The sequence below is a fragment of the Camelus bactrianus genome, chromosome 16 (assembly GCF_048773025.1).
Source record: "Camelus bactrianus isolate YW-2024 breed Bactrian camel chromosome 16, ASM4877302v1, whole genome shotgun sequence".
NCBI classification, from domain to species: domain Eukaryota; kingdom Metazoa; phylum Chordata; class Mammalia; order Artiodactyla; family Camelidae; genus Camelus; species Camelus bactrianus.
In genome coordinates this window covers 31,099,351-31,117,833 of record NC_133554.1, presented here as the reverse complement: position 1 = coordinate 31,117,833, position 18,483 = coordinate 31,099,351, and the positions used below count along the sequence as shown (strand labels likewise).

Sequence of the window (18,483 nt, the reverse complement as noted above, 5' to 3'; positions counted from 1 at the left end):
TCAGATTGTTTAATCATTACTTGTGCTATTATATATGTACCTCCATCCCCAAATTTGACTACCTATAATCAGGTCTGGGGTAAATAGGACCACTTTAGGTCATTGATGTTTGCAACAAATAACTATGGAGTCCTTTGAGAATTTCCAAATTTCTCTTACTAAGATGTGCATGGATGCTGTTGGCTTGGTTAACTTCAAAGCTATATACTTGTTTGTGTATTCTGGTCTCCCAGTCCTACTGATTCAAATCTGAGCTAGGACTTTTATATACATTATCCTATCTAAAACGTTACAAAAGCTGTAACATTTACAAATTACTGTGCATTATTGTATTCCTTCAGGATCACTCACAAAGAGTCAAACTAGCAAGTTACATTCATCAATGCCAAGGATCCATTTTATACTAAATTATTGTTTATCAAAGAAGTTCACAGTTTTATTTTCAGAATGCATGAAAAATGTTACAATGGTGTCTCATCCTAATTTTTGCATCTACTCACAAAAATATTCCTATTAACTCTGGAGAATTTAGTTTTCATGATGGCAAGCAGAAGTGTGTTGGTTAGGATGGACCATAAACTCTTTTGTCCTGCTGAAATGATTCGCAAACCAAGAGAGTTCGAGAACTCCTGGTTTATGCCAGTTCTGAGTAAGTTCTCTCCCCTGACTCCCTTGAATCCACTGGCATACGACTGCTTTAGACAAACATTTCCTGTAAGCCAATGGGCTGTCTATGTCTCAGAGTCTGAATGGTAGAGCAAAATATCCAGAGTAGCAAAATGAAGTTAGGAAGCTCTGTCCTACAAAGGAAGTTGTATAACCAAAGGGACCAGGGGTTTAATTTCTGACAGTCATAGTTTCCTTAGAACTTGCTGAATCTTAAGCAATACTGGCATCCAAAGACTACTTAGTAGGAAAGCATCTGTTTCTATACCAGTAGCTTTTAAACTTTTTCTTAAAGAAGCACTTAATTTTTTTCAAATGAAATCTTACACTGATTACCATACAAAAAAAGATAAAGTGATATCTTCGTAATATACAATTATAATAAGTTCAAATAGATACTAACTACTAAAAAAAACCCAAACAATGATAATAATAAGGTTGTTTTAATAAACAAAAACTAAAAATCTAGTTACGGATGAAAGTTGCAACTTTATGTCAGCTTCAACTTGTAAATTATTCCATATATTTTGTCTTATTTGCCAATATGAAAACCAATGAAGATGCACACATATAAAAACTATTACCACTTCCAAGGGTTTTGCCTTATTATTTTAGAATAGTTTTTAGTTAAACTGTTCCCTGAAACTTGAAAGAGCGTGTTAAATAATCTTTGTTTTAAAATATCTAATAGTTGCCCATATTCTTTAATTCTGAACATAAAATCAGGCAAGAGATACTCCAGCCTTGCACTCAGTATTCTTTAAATGTATAATATATAATATATTATATATAATCATGATGTACCACACGACATGTTCTTGTCATTAAGGAGCTGATTACTACACAGTGACAAAAGCATGTCTCAAGCACCTTAGCCTAAGCCTTTATAGGCACTTAATTAAATACAGGGAATAGGAGAGTTAGTGGTATTCTCATTTAAATAATTTTACATAAGCAAATATGCACAAGAAAAAAATATCAGTGCAGAACCACAACTTTACTCATTTCACATTTATAAATTTTTGATATTTTCAAAGAGTTGGTTAAGAAGTTTTATTTTGAGGTCAGAAAATAAATTTATGTATGGACAATCCTCAATGCACTAAAATTTGGTAAATAATATGCATAAAAGTCAAATGAAATTTAAATCAAGACTCTGACATACATTTGTGGTACTGTCTATATGGTACACAAGCATAGAATCAGTATTATTAATTAATGAGTATTAGCAAGTGATTATTTAACTGCAGAGATAAAGGCAGATGATAGCAAAATTGATTAGTTGTTAAATATAACAAAAATTAGTTTTTCAGACTGGAGCTATTATATTTTACATCAGCTCTGATGTAACTCCACATCTATAAAAATATTTATAGGTTAGTGAGCATGATCTTGTTTTCATATCCAAAGAGCCTACATGACTACTATTATAGGAAATTGTTCTGATGTGCCAAATATTGTGATATCTTTAAAGTCTCTCAAATAGATGACAATTTGCAAATAAACTGATCATGCTGTGATAGAGAACTCTAAGTAAAATATTTTATTCTCAACTTTAAGAATCAAAACATTTGTTGTGAAGAAATAGTTTATTGTGGGAACTGTAGTGCTTCACCGAAACAAAGAAGGTAGCAAAAAATTTAAATTCAAAAGTCAGATTTCACTATATTATTTTGTCCAGAGTAGAGCCAATATTGGATTAGAAAAAGGTAACAGTATTCATCCTATTGGATTTAACCAACATTCCAAAGTCTTCTACCAAACCTTAACAGCACCTCTGACAAACCAACCAGCAAAATTAACTAGTTTCCATGACACTGTTTTCCTTACTCTCTTAACCATAAAAGCTGAGCACATAAATAGTCAAATGACCAAACATACAGGCAACTCATTCATTAATTTATTCAATAAATATGACTGCAGTCCTATTATGTGATAGAGACCAGGCTGGGTACTAGTTATCATTGGTGATAAAAAGATCACAATACTTTGGAACCTGACAGTCTAGATGGGGCTACAGGTGTATTAATGATCAAAATAAGCAAGAAACCTAGTTAAATAATATTTAGATAATTAAGAGTTAAAACTAAAAATAATAACTAGAAATTGACATAACATTGTAAACTGACTATACCTCAATTAAAAAAATTTTTTAATAAAAAATACAGTTTTGCATTGTTTCATCAGTGATGCTATTGAAATGTTTTCCATTTCTCTAATTTTAAAAAAGTTCCATTTATAAACCCACAAATAACTTGATGTGCTAAAAATTTTATCTCTAAGAACACTCATTAATAAATAAAATTTGTGATGCATTGCCAATTCCATTGATATAAAAAGTCAGGAGGTAAGGTGATTTTGAATTTTTGACATTGAGTAAAAAAGTACTGTTTCATAAAAGCATTTTATTCTGTTTCCTATCCATTATTAAACATCTAGTTTTTCATCTCTCCTAGATGGGACACATATCCAATATAATATGGTAACATCCAAATTATTTTGATTTACTCTATACCGCTTTGGACTCTAAGAACTTTAATTATGGATGCAGAAAGCAGATTTCAATTAAGGCTGAAAAGTTATCTCACTGAGAATCACTGGGGATTAAAGTATTCTGATAGATTATATAGTAATGATAATTAATAGAGTTATATATAGATCACTTTCCAAATAATCTACATATAATAGAAATATAATTACAGTTTCATTATTTCATCTTTTGGAAAAAGTGATTCAAAAAGCCTCAGGGTCATTCTTACGACTTCTAATTATTATGAATGTACTAGTTAATGGGAGAATTGTATTTTTAGAAGAGTTGATAGTAGAGTGTACTCTCTGTCCTTGTGATGTTTAGAGTCTCTTTTCACAATAATTAATGACTCTTTAGCACACACAAAAAAGTATTTATTGAGCACTTACTACAGGCAGGTTTCTGTGTTACTCACTCAGTTCTTCTCACACATGGTCTAGAACTACAGCTTGAGTTAGGAGCCAATTAATATTGGGTGTCTGATAAAAGATCTACCAATAATCTTTTAGTCCCAAGTAAGTGTAAATATATGCATTTATACATTAATGACAAGTTTATAACAATGTATTTAAAAAGTATCACTGGAAAATGTATGCTAATTTTATGACACCATCTATAGTTCTTACTGATTGAGAAAGCAAATTTTTGCTCATATTCAATTCGTATTTTGTGATCCTGAAATCTGGTGATATAAAGTTAAATGATATGATTTGACATTAAGTGATATTCGAGCCAAAAAACCAACAACATTTTTGTTTTCTTTTTCTGTTATACCTTGTAAGTACTTTAAAATTTTTCTGAGTTCTAATGAAAAATTGCTAGCACCAATCCCTTACTCACACAAAATTAATTAAATAAAAGGCATCATAATAAAGATAATGAGTATTACCTTTCAGCACCATTTTAAAAATTGAATGCAGCAAACTCTGAGGGTCTTTTATGAACTAGGCACTGTTTTTAGCACTGAGCATGCAAAAATAAGACATGGAGTCTGTCGTCAGAAGCTTAAAGGCCGTGAGGGAATAAACACTTATATCAATAAATAATTTGAATACAGTTGGCAGAAGTATGAACAGTAAGGAAAGACACTTAGCCTAGCTGGAGGCAGGCAAGGGACTGGGTAGGAGGACCACCGGAAGGCACCAGGGAAAGTCATGAGAAAGAGGTCCTTTGTCATAGTGCCTGAGAAGAGTCTTGAAAGATGATTAGGCATAACTAGGTAAAAATGGGGTGAAAATTTTTAGCGGAGACACGGAAGTATGAAATACCATATTAGATTATAGGACGCACAAACAGGAATTTTCTGAAATAATATTCTACCAAGACCCCATGGCCTTTCTGTGGCTTTTGTTCCTTTGAATTTTACCATTTCAACCTTAACATGTTCATAATGGAGGGCTAGTAAACTCCACCACCTGGAGGCTATGTCTCTATTAATCTCAACCATCCAGCACATAGAAACGGATGTAGAAATGAGAAACGGCTACCACAAAAGCATGCGGTGAGAAGCAGAAACTGACATCAAGAAGGAGACAAAAATTACACAATAACCTGGGAATATTTTGTGTAGGGACGTTCAGCTCTGCACAGTTCAAAACCCCTATGAGAATATACTATAGGACAACACATTACCTGATGGTCAGAATAGTCACCTGGGTCACCGAGATAAAGTTATCTCTTGTGTACCTTGTTTATAAAGCAGGGGCTACGTGATAATTACACTCAGAAAGATCTATATCTGTTATTGTTTATATTAAAAGTTTTATATTGAGAAATACACCAATACCTGTGAAATTCATATTTGTGAACCACTTCATTCCTGAACCATACCAGGCAGAAGGGGTGTTATTACAGCACAAATAACAAAATTTAGTAATAAAAGGATCTCTGGATAGAAAATATTTAGGATCACAAATTGTGAGAAATTTTTAAAATAATAGCTTTGATTTATCCTATGATTCATTTTTATATAACAAACTTTCTGTTTCAATATTTTATTTCATCTGACACTTTTACACATAGAAACTCTCAAAAAATGGTAATGAGTGAAAAAAATGAATGAATTTTTTAAAGACAATTTTATATGTTAAAGAAATGACTGACTACTGTAGCATATTAATTTGATCTTCCAATTAGGCATAAAATACTCCTTGAAGTACTCTACTTTCTTATATTGCCAAGAAATGAAAGATATACACTATAGGTCAAATTCTAGATTGAGACCAAAATATCAAGTAATATAAAAGTACTTTGTTTTAAATATCAAACATATGAGCCAGATTAGTCAATCTCGGGTGGCTACAATGAACCAGATCTTTTACTACATCAAACACTCTGGCCTTCAAGGACCTGACGTTAGAATGGCTGAATCCACATCATTAACATTTTTGTTAATTTTATTTTTTGATATAAGTTTTGAAGTTTTTGCATTAAGCATACCATATAACATCTATCTCTATGGATCTATGACTATAATCTACTCATCTAAACTCACAACTTATCATTGATCCATATTCTATATTCTCTTTCTATTTATAGTCTATACATTCCAAATCAAATTCTACATAAGTTTTCACTCCTTTTTTATTCAGACATATCTAAAAGTCTTTGTTAGGGTTTTAATAGCCTAAATTATGCTATTCAGTTAATAATTGAATTCAGAAGTATTAACATTTACAGAGAAATATTCCAATCTCCACTGTCTTATACTATTCTATATGTTATTCTTGAGAAGTGAAACAGTTAAGACTAGGAAAAATAGCATGGGGGTACTGATTAACAAAAACAAATTCAGCAATTCATCTCAGCAATTATTACACTCATTATGTAACATCAAAGAATTAGAGTTTTTAAAATTATTTTTTTCATACTGTACAGCAACCTAATTTTTTCCCCTGTTTTTGGCCAATGAAACCATCACTTGTTAAAAATTACACATTATAAACTACTTTTCAAATACTCAAAGTGCAAATTTTTTAGAGTTATTTTTAAACCCTGACAATTTTTTCTAATTGAAAGCCTAAAGAGTTTTTCATAAAAGAAAATACTTGAAGCATTATTCAATAATGGTCATTTTAAATTTTCTACATCCATACTAACTACATACTGTTCATTGACTTATCATCACTTGGCATTTTACTTAGAGAAAAAAATGTTTATGAGGGCCAAATCAATTTTAAAAATTGTAAATACACCCAAGTACAAAGTAAGGACTTAGGACCACAGTCCTGCACTCAACTATGTTATGAAATAAAATTTATCTTGTGTCCCAAAGTATTCAATCAAATTTAGTAACTTCATATACTCTAGACCTAAAGCCGCCAAAAGTCAAGGTTCATTGGCAATAAGAGAGCCTTCTAGTATGATGAAGAAAATATCCAGTATATTCATAATATTTATCAAGGTAACATTTTAATTAGGTGTCAGGATTTCATTTATTAATAGAATGAATACATTTCTCACAAATTCTGATTTTCTGTCACCACCTCCCCCAACCTGAGATGCATCTGCCATTTTCAAGGTTTTAGAAACACTTGTTGAAAAGACTATAGAAAAGTTTACAATAGTAGTATGAAATTTTAGTTATCCCAAGAAAGTACACACTGAAAACTTTTTGAAAAGCGAGGATAGTTTTACGACTTTCAAAATTAATTTAAATGAAATTCAGCGTGAGCCTGATTTTTGCTTTGAGTAAATAAGTTATCATTAGAAGATCGCGTCCCAAGGGAACCACAAGTGCCAACGCCTTACAATTTAGCTTCCCATATAACAGCATTTACCCTTAGAAGAAAAAAACAGTCACCTTTCATTCTAAACAAATCACTCAAACTAGCCTAATTCCAAGGGACACCGAGGCCGCGGACGAAAAAAACCATCCAAAAGGATTACTTATTCCAACTCAGATTTGCTGCCATTTCAGGGACACCCCATAAGTACTCTTCCTCTGCAGACTTAGACTTGACCCTTGACAACCCCTAAGAAATAAAACTGAGGAGAAGTTATCACTTTCCAAAGTTGGGTGGGGGGTGGGGAGCAAATGAGAGATGTACAAGAACCGACACACTTTGCCCTCTGAAATGCCTCATATTTACTTTTGACAAAAGAAATAAATAGAAGTAAAACCGAGATTCAGAAGGAACTCTCTCTGTTGCGTGCACCGGATGAACATTTCAAAGACCCCTTAGAAAAGAAGCGGGCTGGAGGCTCACCTTCCATCTCGCCGCCGGGCTGGGCTGGGCTAGGCTGGGCTGGAGCTGCCGCTCTGACTACCCAGCCGCTCCACGTGCTCCTGCCGTCGCCGGGACGCAGCGCGCAGCTGGCGGGAGATTCCCAGCGCGGGGAGTCCCCGGGATCCGGCCGCGCGTCGGCGCAGATTGAAAGGGGCAGGAGCCGGCGACCGGCGAGTGCGCGGGGTTACAGCGGCGCTGGCTGGCGGCGGCTTTAAAGGACGCTCGCTGCCGAGCGCCCGAGGTACCGCACTTCCAGCCCCCGTTTGAATGTCAAAGCCGAAAACCTCGATAGGATGGAAACGGCGCGACAGTAAACTGTCTAAAAATGTTTTTCTTTAAAGGATAATGGATGGGGTAGTGATATCACATGCCGGGAGGTGGGATCTGGATTGCTTTCTTGCAAGTTTAAGTTCAAAGATGTTTGCCTTAAATTGAACAAAATCTGGAATTTGGGGTCTAAATTTGGGGATGACAGCCATGAATACAATCACTGAGAACGCACTTCAGTCGCTGTATTATGTTTTTCTTCCTCAGTTTTTCATTTCACATAATAAAAGTTCTTGGTCCAAGTTTTCAGAATGTTCTGATGGTTCAAAAGCATTTTGGCACTTTTATCGGCTCAACTTTTTCATTTTTGGAAGCAGTCCTCTCACTTTTGTTTTCCCTTCTGGGAACTGCTTGGTTCATTTGCCACCACTCACAAAACGCTACACACTGTTATTTATGCGTGTTTATTTTCTACTATCCTGCCTTCTTCCAAATAGGATCTGAGATAGCTTACAAAAATACACGTATAATGTTACACATGTGCTAAAGCAAAGGGGGACACAATAAGATAGTAAAATTAACCCAAAGATGTTTGTGCACAAAGACGTACTAGTTAACATCTTGTCCCAACATCCTTCCCAATTTATAGAGGTCAAGCACACATTTGACTATAGAGAGAGGAAAGGGGACATGACCACATAATGTTTCAAAAGCAGAACTTTTCTTCACACTAAGGGACATTGTTCAGGTGAGTCCTTATAAGTTACCCAGCGTGCTGAATTGGATAAATGTGAATGATTTGCAAAGAGACCACTTTCACCCTTGTAAGAAACTTACATTGTTAGTATACACAAATATATTTGAGACTTAAGGTAGGTTTATACATCAGTAGACTATATCAGTATAAACCCACACTTACCAGTTAAAGTATGACTGTTGTAATTTTATGAATTTTAGTTTATTTTAAACATTCAGTCTATTTTATGCCTTGGCATAGGGGATTTTATATACACACACACACACACACACACACACATACATACATATATATACACAAACACAGTTTTTTAATGAGTTAATAACTTGTATTAGCTTTGTTTTGAGATCATGGCACAGTGATAGCAACTCTGTAGCTTGTATGGGTTGGAGTCCTACAGGATAATATCAATTTCAGAGAAATACTCTAAACACTAGGTTTAATTTTAGTATTGAAAGGGGAAATTTGTTGTTTGTTAGTTTCTAAAGGCAAAAATAGCACATCAAAAGTAGCAGAAGAGGAACTGTAAAATTTCACAGGGATGGTATAAGGATGAATAGTTACTTGGTTACTGAAGAGTTGTAGAAATGTTTGTCTTCCATTACAACATTCTTTATACTTGACAGTGGAATGTGTTACTACTCTGTAAATAATTAGCTCAGAATTGAGTATTTCAGACTCAAGAGAGTTATACTTAAGGGGATAGATTACAAAATAAATAGGTAAAATAATTTATGCAGCTACTCCACCCTCAAGGAGGTGGAGCATAAATCCCCATTCTGTAAGTGTGGGGTTCACATAGTGACTTCCTTCCAAAGAGTACAGTATGAAAAAGGGGGTGGCAAGAGTAACTTTATATCAGAGAAACCAGACAAACACTACCTGAGCCAGGTGATCAAGGTAACATCAACAGTGATATAAGGCATGTTGAAAGTATGTACCTTTGATATGATGTGGTTAGAATGGCACTTTACTTCTGTAGTCTTCTCCCACAAACCCATAACCCCAGTCTAACAATGAAAAAAATGAAGAGAAATTCCAATAGAGAGGCATTTTGCATAGTATCTGACCCGTTAAGGTCAGGTCAGTGTCATCAAAACCAAGAAATATCTGAGAAACTGTCACAACCAAAAGGAGACATGATGACTAAATGTAATGGGGGATCCTGACTGGGATCTTGGAGCAGAAAAAGCACATTAGGTAAAAACTAAGGAAATCTGAATAAAGCATGGACTTTATTTAGTAGTAAGGTATCAACATTTGTTCATTAATTGTAAGAAATGTACCATAACTTAATGTTAAGATGTTAGTATTTTGAAAGAGTGGATGGATACTTTGAACAAACTACTACTACTCACTTGGTAAAGTTTCTTCTCAAAGGATTCAAAGTTGATCACACAGGATTTACAAGGATCAATGACTTATAACTGGGAAGCTAATAAGACACTTCTAAAAAATGTTTTACTTATTTATTATTGTATTATTTATTTTATTTGGGGGGGGTGACTAAGTTTATTTATTTTTAGAGGAGGTACTGAGGATTGAATCCAGGACCTCATGCATGCTAAGCATGCACTCTACAACTTGAGCTATACCTTCCCTAATAAGATACTTTTAAAATAATGTACTTTGACTAAAGTTGGAATGATAAATTCCCAGGGATTCAAAGATAATGCCTAAATTTGTCTCCATTATTCTCACTTTAAGAAGGAGACAGTTAAGACTAAATCATGAATCTAGACACGGTAACTGACATGGGTGGATCTGACTCAAAGAATCACATTTCATGGCTTATGCTAGGTAGGTAAAATTAACAGTGACTAAAAACGAAATCACTGACAAAGGTTGCTCCCGGACTATCTGAAATAGTCCAAGTACTGACTCGGCTCAAAGGAAAGAAAACTGAAAACTCTTGATCTCACCCCCAAATAATCATTCTGCACCCTGTCTGAACCTTGGGCTCTTTACCCACCAGCCTACTCAAAACCACCACTGAGGGTGTCCCGCTGCTAAGAAACAGACAACACACAGGGCTTTCCAGGCCACTAAACTAGTAGCCAAGAAGGAACCATGAAAGACACTGGCATGGTCTCTTTGGGAGCTCACTGATCCTGACTTACCATCCCACCCACCGGAAAAGCAGATTTGGGGATCTTGCCATTCAATAGGGTCCGTTTCTTAAAAACAGGTTTACTTCACATCCCTAGATAAATTTGCATGTGGGGTCTCTCAACGTCGTCTGATAACTGAAGTTGAAAATGAAGATGAAATGTTCCTCTAGAGTGGGAAGGCCTGGAGACGCCTTGTTGGCACCCTAGTGGTTCTTCGGGCTCTTTGCTTTGTGGGTAGAAGAATACAGATCGGTAAAAACTGGGTGTAAGGATTTGAAAAAGATTGTGCACAGTTTCAGAGTTCATGAGAAGAAAGGCATAGGAAATTCCCACCAGGGGCTCTCTGTTTCCGGTGAAGTGGAAATTCTCACAAGCTTCTCCCTCCTGAGGTCCTAATGGAATTGCATCCCCTACCTGCCCTATCCTATTGGGAGGACGGTATTCCTCTCGCCGATCTCTTCAGCCCCTAGACTAAGAAAGTGAGCGAGACGCGAAGCCTTGGGTTCTTTTACTCCTTTCTTCTCTCACAGAACTCTCAGAAAACTAAACCGAAGAGCGCGCGGGGAAATGGCCACAGACGGGAGACACGAAGCACCAGCACGACGGCAGCCGCGTGCGAGCGAGGGGGCGGGGCGCTCGCCTCCCGCGCACCAGCCCAGGGCCCGGCCCTCTGGCCTCGCCCCGCCCCGGCCCTGCCCACGCGCCCTGCGCCCGGCTCAGGCGCGCGAGGCCCCCGAGCACGCACGCGATCTCTTGCGCGTCGGCTCTCGCGGTAGCGAAGGACGGATAACGGGGCTGACCACTGGCGGTTTGCTCCGCTGTGTGGAGGAGAGATGGGGAGGCGTCGTGCCGGGGCTGAGGTAGAAAGGAGCCCGCCCCATCGACGCCTCCTGCGACACTAACCCCTGAACCGTGATGCGAGCGTGGGTCCTTCTCTCCGCGGTGCTCTGGTACCTCGCAGGAGGTGGGGCTCCTCCCGCCCTGCCCCCAGGCCTCTCCCCTCGTCCCCATCCTGCCTCCTCTGCTTCGCCCCGCCCTGCCCGACTCTGAGCCCTGGCTCCTCTTCTACGTAAAAAGTCAGTGGTTTCTTTCCTCCGCAGTTGGATGGCAGCGTTCTTCCATAATCACTAAGGAAGGCTTCGTTTATGGCAAAGTGGGACGCCCAGGTAATAAGGACCTCTTCACTCGCAGAGTGTATCCGAAGAGCCGGGGGTGCCGTGGTTCTGCTAACGTTCTTCCCGCGGAGGGAGATGGAGCGAACGTTTATTGAACGTCTGCCGTGTGCTCGGCACTTCCCGATGGTTACATCGTTTCATCTTTAGAGCGACGCTGCTGCACCTCAGTTGTATCTCCTTGCCTAAAGCCGCACAGCTTGTAAGGAGCTAGGATTGAATCCACACCTCTTTCTCTGACACCACCTTACTTCCAGGTGTCCCTGTTGCTTAGCAAAGTGCGAGGCCCACTCAGAGGAGTGCTTTCCGGGGCTGGAAGTCCCTCTGTTTGGAATGCCCTTAGCCCTTCCCTTACTAACCAGAAATCCTACACATCCTTTATGGCTCAGCTCAAATGTGAGTTGTCATTGTGATGAAACTTTCTCACACTCCCCAAGGAAAATTGGTTACTAAGGCTAACTTTAGGTAACTTTAGGCCAGTTCATAGCATTTGTCAGGTTTGGAATCTCTCCGTGTTTGGAAGGAGACCCTCCCCTTCCCTGCCACCACCAAATTGTAGGATGGTGTCTTCATTATGTTCAGAGCCTGGCGTTCAGTAGGCTTTAAAACTAGTATCTTGTGGGCCTGTGTTGTTTCCAAACACATTATTTCTGCTTCCATCAAATCCGAAGCAGAATAAGTTACTGCCGAAAATCTTCCTTGTATGCCCCACATCGGCTTAATTATTGTTCCTAACAGAGAACATTTATAGTTAAATATCAAGTTTGCCTAGGGGATGACAATGATCATCTTTAAAATAGTTTCGCAACCAAAAAGATCCTTTTCTGATCTTTGAAATGATTCCACTAACCTCAAAAGTTTTTGTTTCTGAAGGTTCTGAATCTGTGCGTTAAAACCAACTTGTAAATGTGTTATGTACTTTTTCATAAATAACACAATAATATCACAGAAAGAAGAAAAAAATTGACTCCCTAGCAGTCTAGAGTTTTAAAAATCTACTATGAGAAGCAAAAAGGACTTCAGCATTCTAAGTGTTATAATTATATGCTGATTTTTAAAATAGTGAACTCCAAAAAGAACTAATCAAAGCAACTTTGGGACAAAATGGTAGGAAGTGTATTTCTTAATTTAATTTCGCTATATAATGTAGTTATATATTGTTGTATTTTGTCACAGTGAAATTATATGTAGAATTACATCACAATAGCCCAGTCCTTCTCTGTACTGATTTTAAACGTGCTCAAAAGGAAACGGTGGACCCCACCTATTTATGGATTGGGCCTAATGAAAAACCATTAACAGGTAAATCATTTGATTTTAATATCTCCTTTTTTAAATGATTTAAACACTTTTTAAAGAAATGCACTGTCACTTACTGGAATAAACAAATTGAAATTTAATTTTAACTGCAGTTTCACTTACTCCATAGTTAAATCATATTTATATTATGGTCTTACTTTCTCCTTATGCAAAAACTAAAGCAGTACTTTTTGTACGTTAGTCCCCAGAGCTGTATTAGTTCAGAAGTTTTTATAAAACCTAAAATTTATCCTTGTGATAAATGTGATAAAAGCACCTGTGGTAGGAGAGGTGGTAATTAATATATAATTTGTCATGGTTAGAAGGGTTTCTTGGAATATAAGCATTATTACTTCCTGTCTTATGTGAAAAAATTGCATAGTGTCACAAAGCAGTGTAATCTCCCTTACTGAATTACTGGCATAAATCCATCAAAATTAGATGCCAAGAAATACATTAAAGAAAACCAAAATATATTTCAAAAGTGTACTTATATCCTGTAGTTTTCCATTGAGCAATACCACAGAATTAAGATTTAGTTGAAATCATGAAGTTAAAATAGCCCATTAATTTTTAATTTTTTGTATTTATTTGTAACCTCAAGTTTACGAAATAATGTGTGAATTGTTACATGTTAAATAACCAAGTAATTTACTACTTCTGTTTAGGAACTAGTAGGATAAATATAACTAAAACAGGAAAGCTGCTGGTAAAAGACTTTCTGGAGCCTTTGTCCGGACTTTACACATGCACTCTTTCTTATAAGACTGTCAAAGCAGAAACCCAAGAAGAAAAGACAGTAAAGCAGAGATATGACTTTATGCTTTTTGGTAAGAATACAGGCACAGTTTAACTTATACATTTAGTTTGGGTCAGAATTAAGTATATGGTTTCTTCATTTAGTGAAAATGAGTCTGTTATATATAATCATTATGACTTACAGAGTATTTGGGGAGTATTTGACTAGGAGAACTCTAAAATTGACATCAAAATAGTGTGTCCTAAATAATCCTCTTTCTGCGTCCCACTTCCCACTGTCTGCGTATGCAGGCACAATCTACTTTATCACAATATCGCCAGCTAATTTAAAAATTGATGCTCAAATCTATAAAAGCAAATTAATGATTCTTTTCACTGGACTGTGCTGATAGCAGTGACACTTCTATAAATTAAGACCCTCCCTGACAAAATCTTATTTTTTTCTTGACACTTGTAACATATATATAGCCAGCCCACAGAAGCCATATCTTCACTTGTATGAAGTAGATAATATATTAGATGAAAATAACCTTTTTTCATTAAAGTTATTAGTTTTTTATCTTTTTGTGAGGGCAAACTGTTAAAATATTTTATTAGATAAAGTAAGTTTCTGTGCTGGTTTGCAAGATTGTGGGATTTAATATTACCTGTTATTTGAAAAGTAATGCTAGGCATGATTGTTTTTTATTCTTATCTTTTTTTAAAGCCTATCGGGAACCTGATTATGCATATCAGATAGCTGTACGTTTTACCACAAAATCTTGTGTAGGAAAATATAATGATCTGCTTTTTAAAGTGCTGAAGAAAATCTTGAATAATTTAATTTCTGATTTGTCATGCCATATCATAGAACCATCATATAAATGCCATTTTGTTAAAATTCCAAAACATGGCCTCACTCATGAGCTGTTTATAGCCTTTCAAGGTAAAATTTTTTTAATGTTTCTTTAATTTTATGAGTTTAAATCTTGATTACAAAATTAATTACCATATTAATATAAGATAGCTTACAAATAGTAGGCCTTAAATGTTTGTTAAGAACTAAAGTGTACGGTTGGTCTTAGCCTGGTTGTGATTTTAAAAATTAACACATTAATTATTTACCTTCATATTTACCTATGATATTTGTTGCTTTTTAGAAGTCAATTTCATTTTATAAATATGGCCTTTAAGCAGCTAATATTTAACTTATAACTTCTTATAGAATTTTAAATTGTATTTTTGAGAACTTAGCAAAAGGGAGAAACCAAACTAAATTTATTTCTATTTATTTAATTTATTTTTTTCATGAATTATAGTCAATTTACAATGTGTTGATTTCTGGTATACAGCATAGTGATTCATTTATATATATATATATATATATATAAAGATGTTTTGTTTTGGAATAGGATATCTGCAATATTATATAGCTCCCCAGGTTAATATTATATATATATATATATATATATATATATATATATATATATATATATATATATACACACACACACGTACACACACATACACTTTTCATATTCTTGTTCATTATGGGCCATTACAAGGCACTGAATATAGTTCCCTGTGCTATATACAGTAGGACCTTACATCTATTCACTCTAAAGCCTTGTAGTTACCTCCAATAGCCCCCAGATGGAGTGAAATCATAATGTATAAATTATTCAAATTGTGAACCTTTCCTTTATTACTAGAATGACACAGATTAAACACATGCACACATGCATACTGAATTCAGCATTTGGAGCTTTACTGGAATGTTTGTAAGTTCTTAGAATCCTTTTGTGAAGATGTCGTTTTTCCCCCTCCAGTTAATCCTTTTGCACCGAGGTGGAAAGGTACATGCAATGAGTCTGTTGACTGTGAAGATACCACTAATCATAATATCCTCCAGGTAAGAATTTCAGTGTAAGGGGAAAGTATTTGAATAGTCAGTAAAGCTATTTAAAAACTTAAAATATGAAGTCTTACTGATTTTTGGCTTCATTTCAGTTTTATAAACAGATTCTGAGCATCTTGGCTGTTTTAAAGATGTTTTGTTTTGGAATAGGTTATCTGCAATATTGTATAGCTCCCCAGGTTAATATGATGTATTTTCCCTATGACAGAAGGATGGTTCACTGGTCTTTGTTCTCCAAATGATAACTAAGCAGCAGCTTGAAGAACAACCTTACAATCATGTCATCCCAGGTTAAGCCAGTAGTTCTTCCAGAATTGTATCGTACTGATGATAATACCTGCTCTCTCCTTTTTTACCTCCTCAGAGGCTAAGGACATAGTCTAAAAATTTCCTTCACTTTCCTAGTCTAGTCCCTGAGCCTACACCCGTAATATTATGCATGGTTTATGGGAATCATTTAGTTATTACTAGTTAATTATTTAAACTTTATGCTCAGAAGATAAAATTTGCATCATTCGTCTGTAATGCTGATTAGAGAAAAGTTTTGGTTTCCTTGGCTCTTTGGAATTAGAAGTAAGGAACTCCCAGTTATCTACATATGGAATAGACATGCTGCAAATATTTCAAAACAAGTGTTTTTAACCTCAATTTAATTTTTATTAACCTTTGTACATATAAATTGACAATAATTGATAAAGTCTAGGCTAGACTAATTTTTAATATTAACACACATCATTTCAGGAATTCTTCTGCTGTGTAAAGCACAGCATGCTTATACTGCATTTCATTGCCTCTGATACAAGAGGAGAAATTTGGTTCACAGTTTAGTAATTGTACTTCTCTCTGGTATTTTTCAATCTTAGGCAAGAGATCGAATAGAAGAATTTTTCCGGCGCCAAGCATATATTTTCAAGCATGACTTTAAGAAAACTCTACCAGCTATGCATTTTGTGGACCACAGTTTTCATATAATGCGTATGGATAGCTGTCGTCCAGGCTTTGGGAAAAACGAAGGTCTGCACAGCAATTGCGCTAGTTGTTGCGGTAATTATAAAGTATAAATATCTAAATATTTAGGTTTTATAGTCAGAATTCACTTGGCATAACTGATTTGAATCTTTATAGTGATTCTCTTCCCAAAAAACATACTTAGTTAAAGGGAAGTAAAAATTCAAAGTCCAGATTTCTAAATATAATCATCTTCATGTATATTAATTCTGCCTAATGTAGTCTTTTGTATTACAAAACATTTCTGTGGTATTCTGGCTTAAGCTACTATACTGTGAAAGACAGCAAAATGTTCCTACCTAGAAACTGGAAATAGGAACTAGAAAATGAGAAATAGGAGCTCATAAATGGAGCACTGCAGAAGATACTGTAAAATGCTGATACTAAAGGAAAAAATAGCTAAGATTCTAACTTCCTCCTACCTTTAAGATCATCAGATAACAATGTTTAAAACTCATGAATAATCTTCCATATGTTAATTGGCTGAACATTACTCAGTGTAACATAGGTATAGGGATGGTGTGACATTGACGGCAGTTGGTATTCTTGGTATAAAATACCTCTAAGTGAAATAATAATCTATTCCATTGTGTTTTCCTCTGCAGTGGTTTGTAGTCCTGGGACGTTTAGTCCTGATGTCGATGTTACATGTCAGACTTGTGTTTCCACGCGTATCTACGGAGCTAAAACTTGCCCATAAACTTCAAAAATCGCAATGTGAAGACTAAAGGTGAAAGCACTGTTCTTGCTTGTGGAGGTGGGAGACATAAGATGACTTGCTCACATCCCAGAGAGTCACAGATAGTTCCATTAAGTAAGATCAGTAAGATGATAACATTGGAAAACATACATTTTAGAAATCTTAAAAAGATAGTCGACATGGCATTTCTAAGAAGGCATTTAATCTAATATCACCAGCATGCAAAGGAAAGTGTAAGTATCAGTGGATGATTTTTAATGAAATATGTTTTGTTGTTTACAAACAAACAGTCTGTACCTAAGACTATATTAAGGTCAAGAGTAGCAAAATATAATGTAATAAAAACTTTATACTTCCCACATGTTATTTTGTTTGATATCACTCTTGTATGATATAAAAGCATATATATTACTCTTATAATTAGAACCAAAAAGTTATTTATTTTGGTCTCTTTGCTTTTAGATTGTTTTTAGAAAAATAGACTTTATTTTTTAGTATAGTTTTAGGTTTACAGAATAATCTAGCAGATATTACACGGAGTTCCATATACCCACTCCAGCCCATGCCCTCACCCCTTCCCAGTTTCCTCTATTATTAAAGTCTTACATTAGTGTGATACATTTGTTACAATTAATGAACCAACGTTGATACATTATCAGCTATAGCTCATAGTTTATATTAAGGTTCATTATTTGTATGGTATAGTTCTGTGAGTTTTGACAGATGCATAATGACCTGTGTCCATCCTTATGGTTTCATACAGAACAGTTTCACCACCGTTATTTTAAGCCCTGTGCTTCACCTGTTCATCTCTCTCACTCACCCCAGAGCCCTTGACAACCACTAATTTTTTACTGTCTCTGTAGCTTTGCCTTTTCCAAAATGTCATATACTTGGAATTGTACAGTATATAGACTTTCCAGACTGGCTTCTTTCACTTAGCAATATATGTTTAAGGTTCCTCCTTATCTCTTTGTGACTTGATAGATCTTTTTTAATTACTGGATAATATTCCATCATATGGGTATATAAAGGATATCTTGATTGCTTACAGTTTTTGGTGATTATGAATAAAGCTGATATAAATA

The 18,483-nt window shown here is 35.6% G+C and overlaps 2 protein-coding genes across 5 annotated transcripts in view; one reads left to right on the top strand and one right to left on the bottom strand.

Moving 5' to 3' along the window:
* IKZF3 (IKAROS family zinc finger 3) overlaps window positions 1-7,630 on the bottom strand; it is a 79,444-nt gene extending 71,814 nt beyond the window's left edge. Inside the window, exon 1 of one of the 2 annotated variants that reach the window (XM_010960466.3) lies at window positions 7,405-7,630. In XM_010960466.3, the coding sequence (XP_010958768.1) occupies window positions 7,405-7,411 (7 nt within the window). In that variant the 5' untranslated portion in view covers window positions 7,412-7,630. The remainder of the gene's footprint in view (window positions 1-7,404) is intronic. The other variant, XM_074342899.1, reaches the window with a different exon arrangement.
* Window positions 7,631-11,266: 3,636 nt separating this feature from the next.
* On the top strand, window positions 11,267-18,483 carry ZPBP2 (zona pellucida binding protein 2). 3 transcript variants are annotated; one of them, XM_074342895.1, is made up of 8 exons: window positions 11,267-11,524; window positions 11,661-11,726; window positions 12,909-13,034; window positions 13,700-13,861; window positions 14,497-14,715; window positions 15,599-15,681; window positions 16,551-16,701; window positions 17,301-18,483. In XM_074342895.1, the coding sequence occupies exons 1-8, from the start codon at window positions 11,476-11,478 to the stop codon at window positions 17,393-17,395; spliced, it is 951 nt and encodes a 316-aa protein (XP_074198996.1). In that variant the 5' UTR covers window positions 11,267-11,475; the 3' UTR covers window positions 17,396-18,483. The 3 variants fall into 3 exon arrangements, with proteins under 3 accessions (XP_074198996.1, XP_010958764.1, XP_010958766.1); XM_010960462.3 differs by having other exon boundaries at window positions 16,551-16,731; XM_010960464.3 differs by lacking the exon at window positions 14,497-14,715 and having other exon boundaries at window positions 16,551-16,731.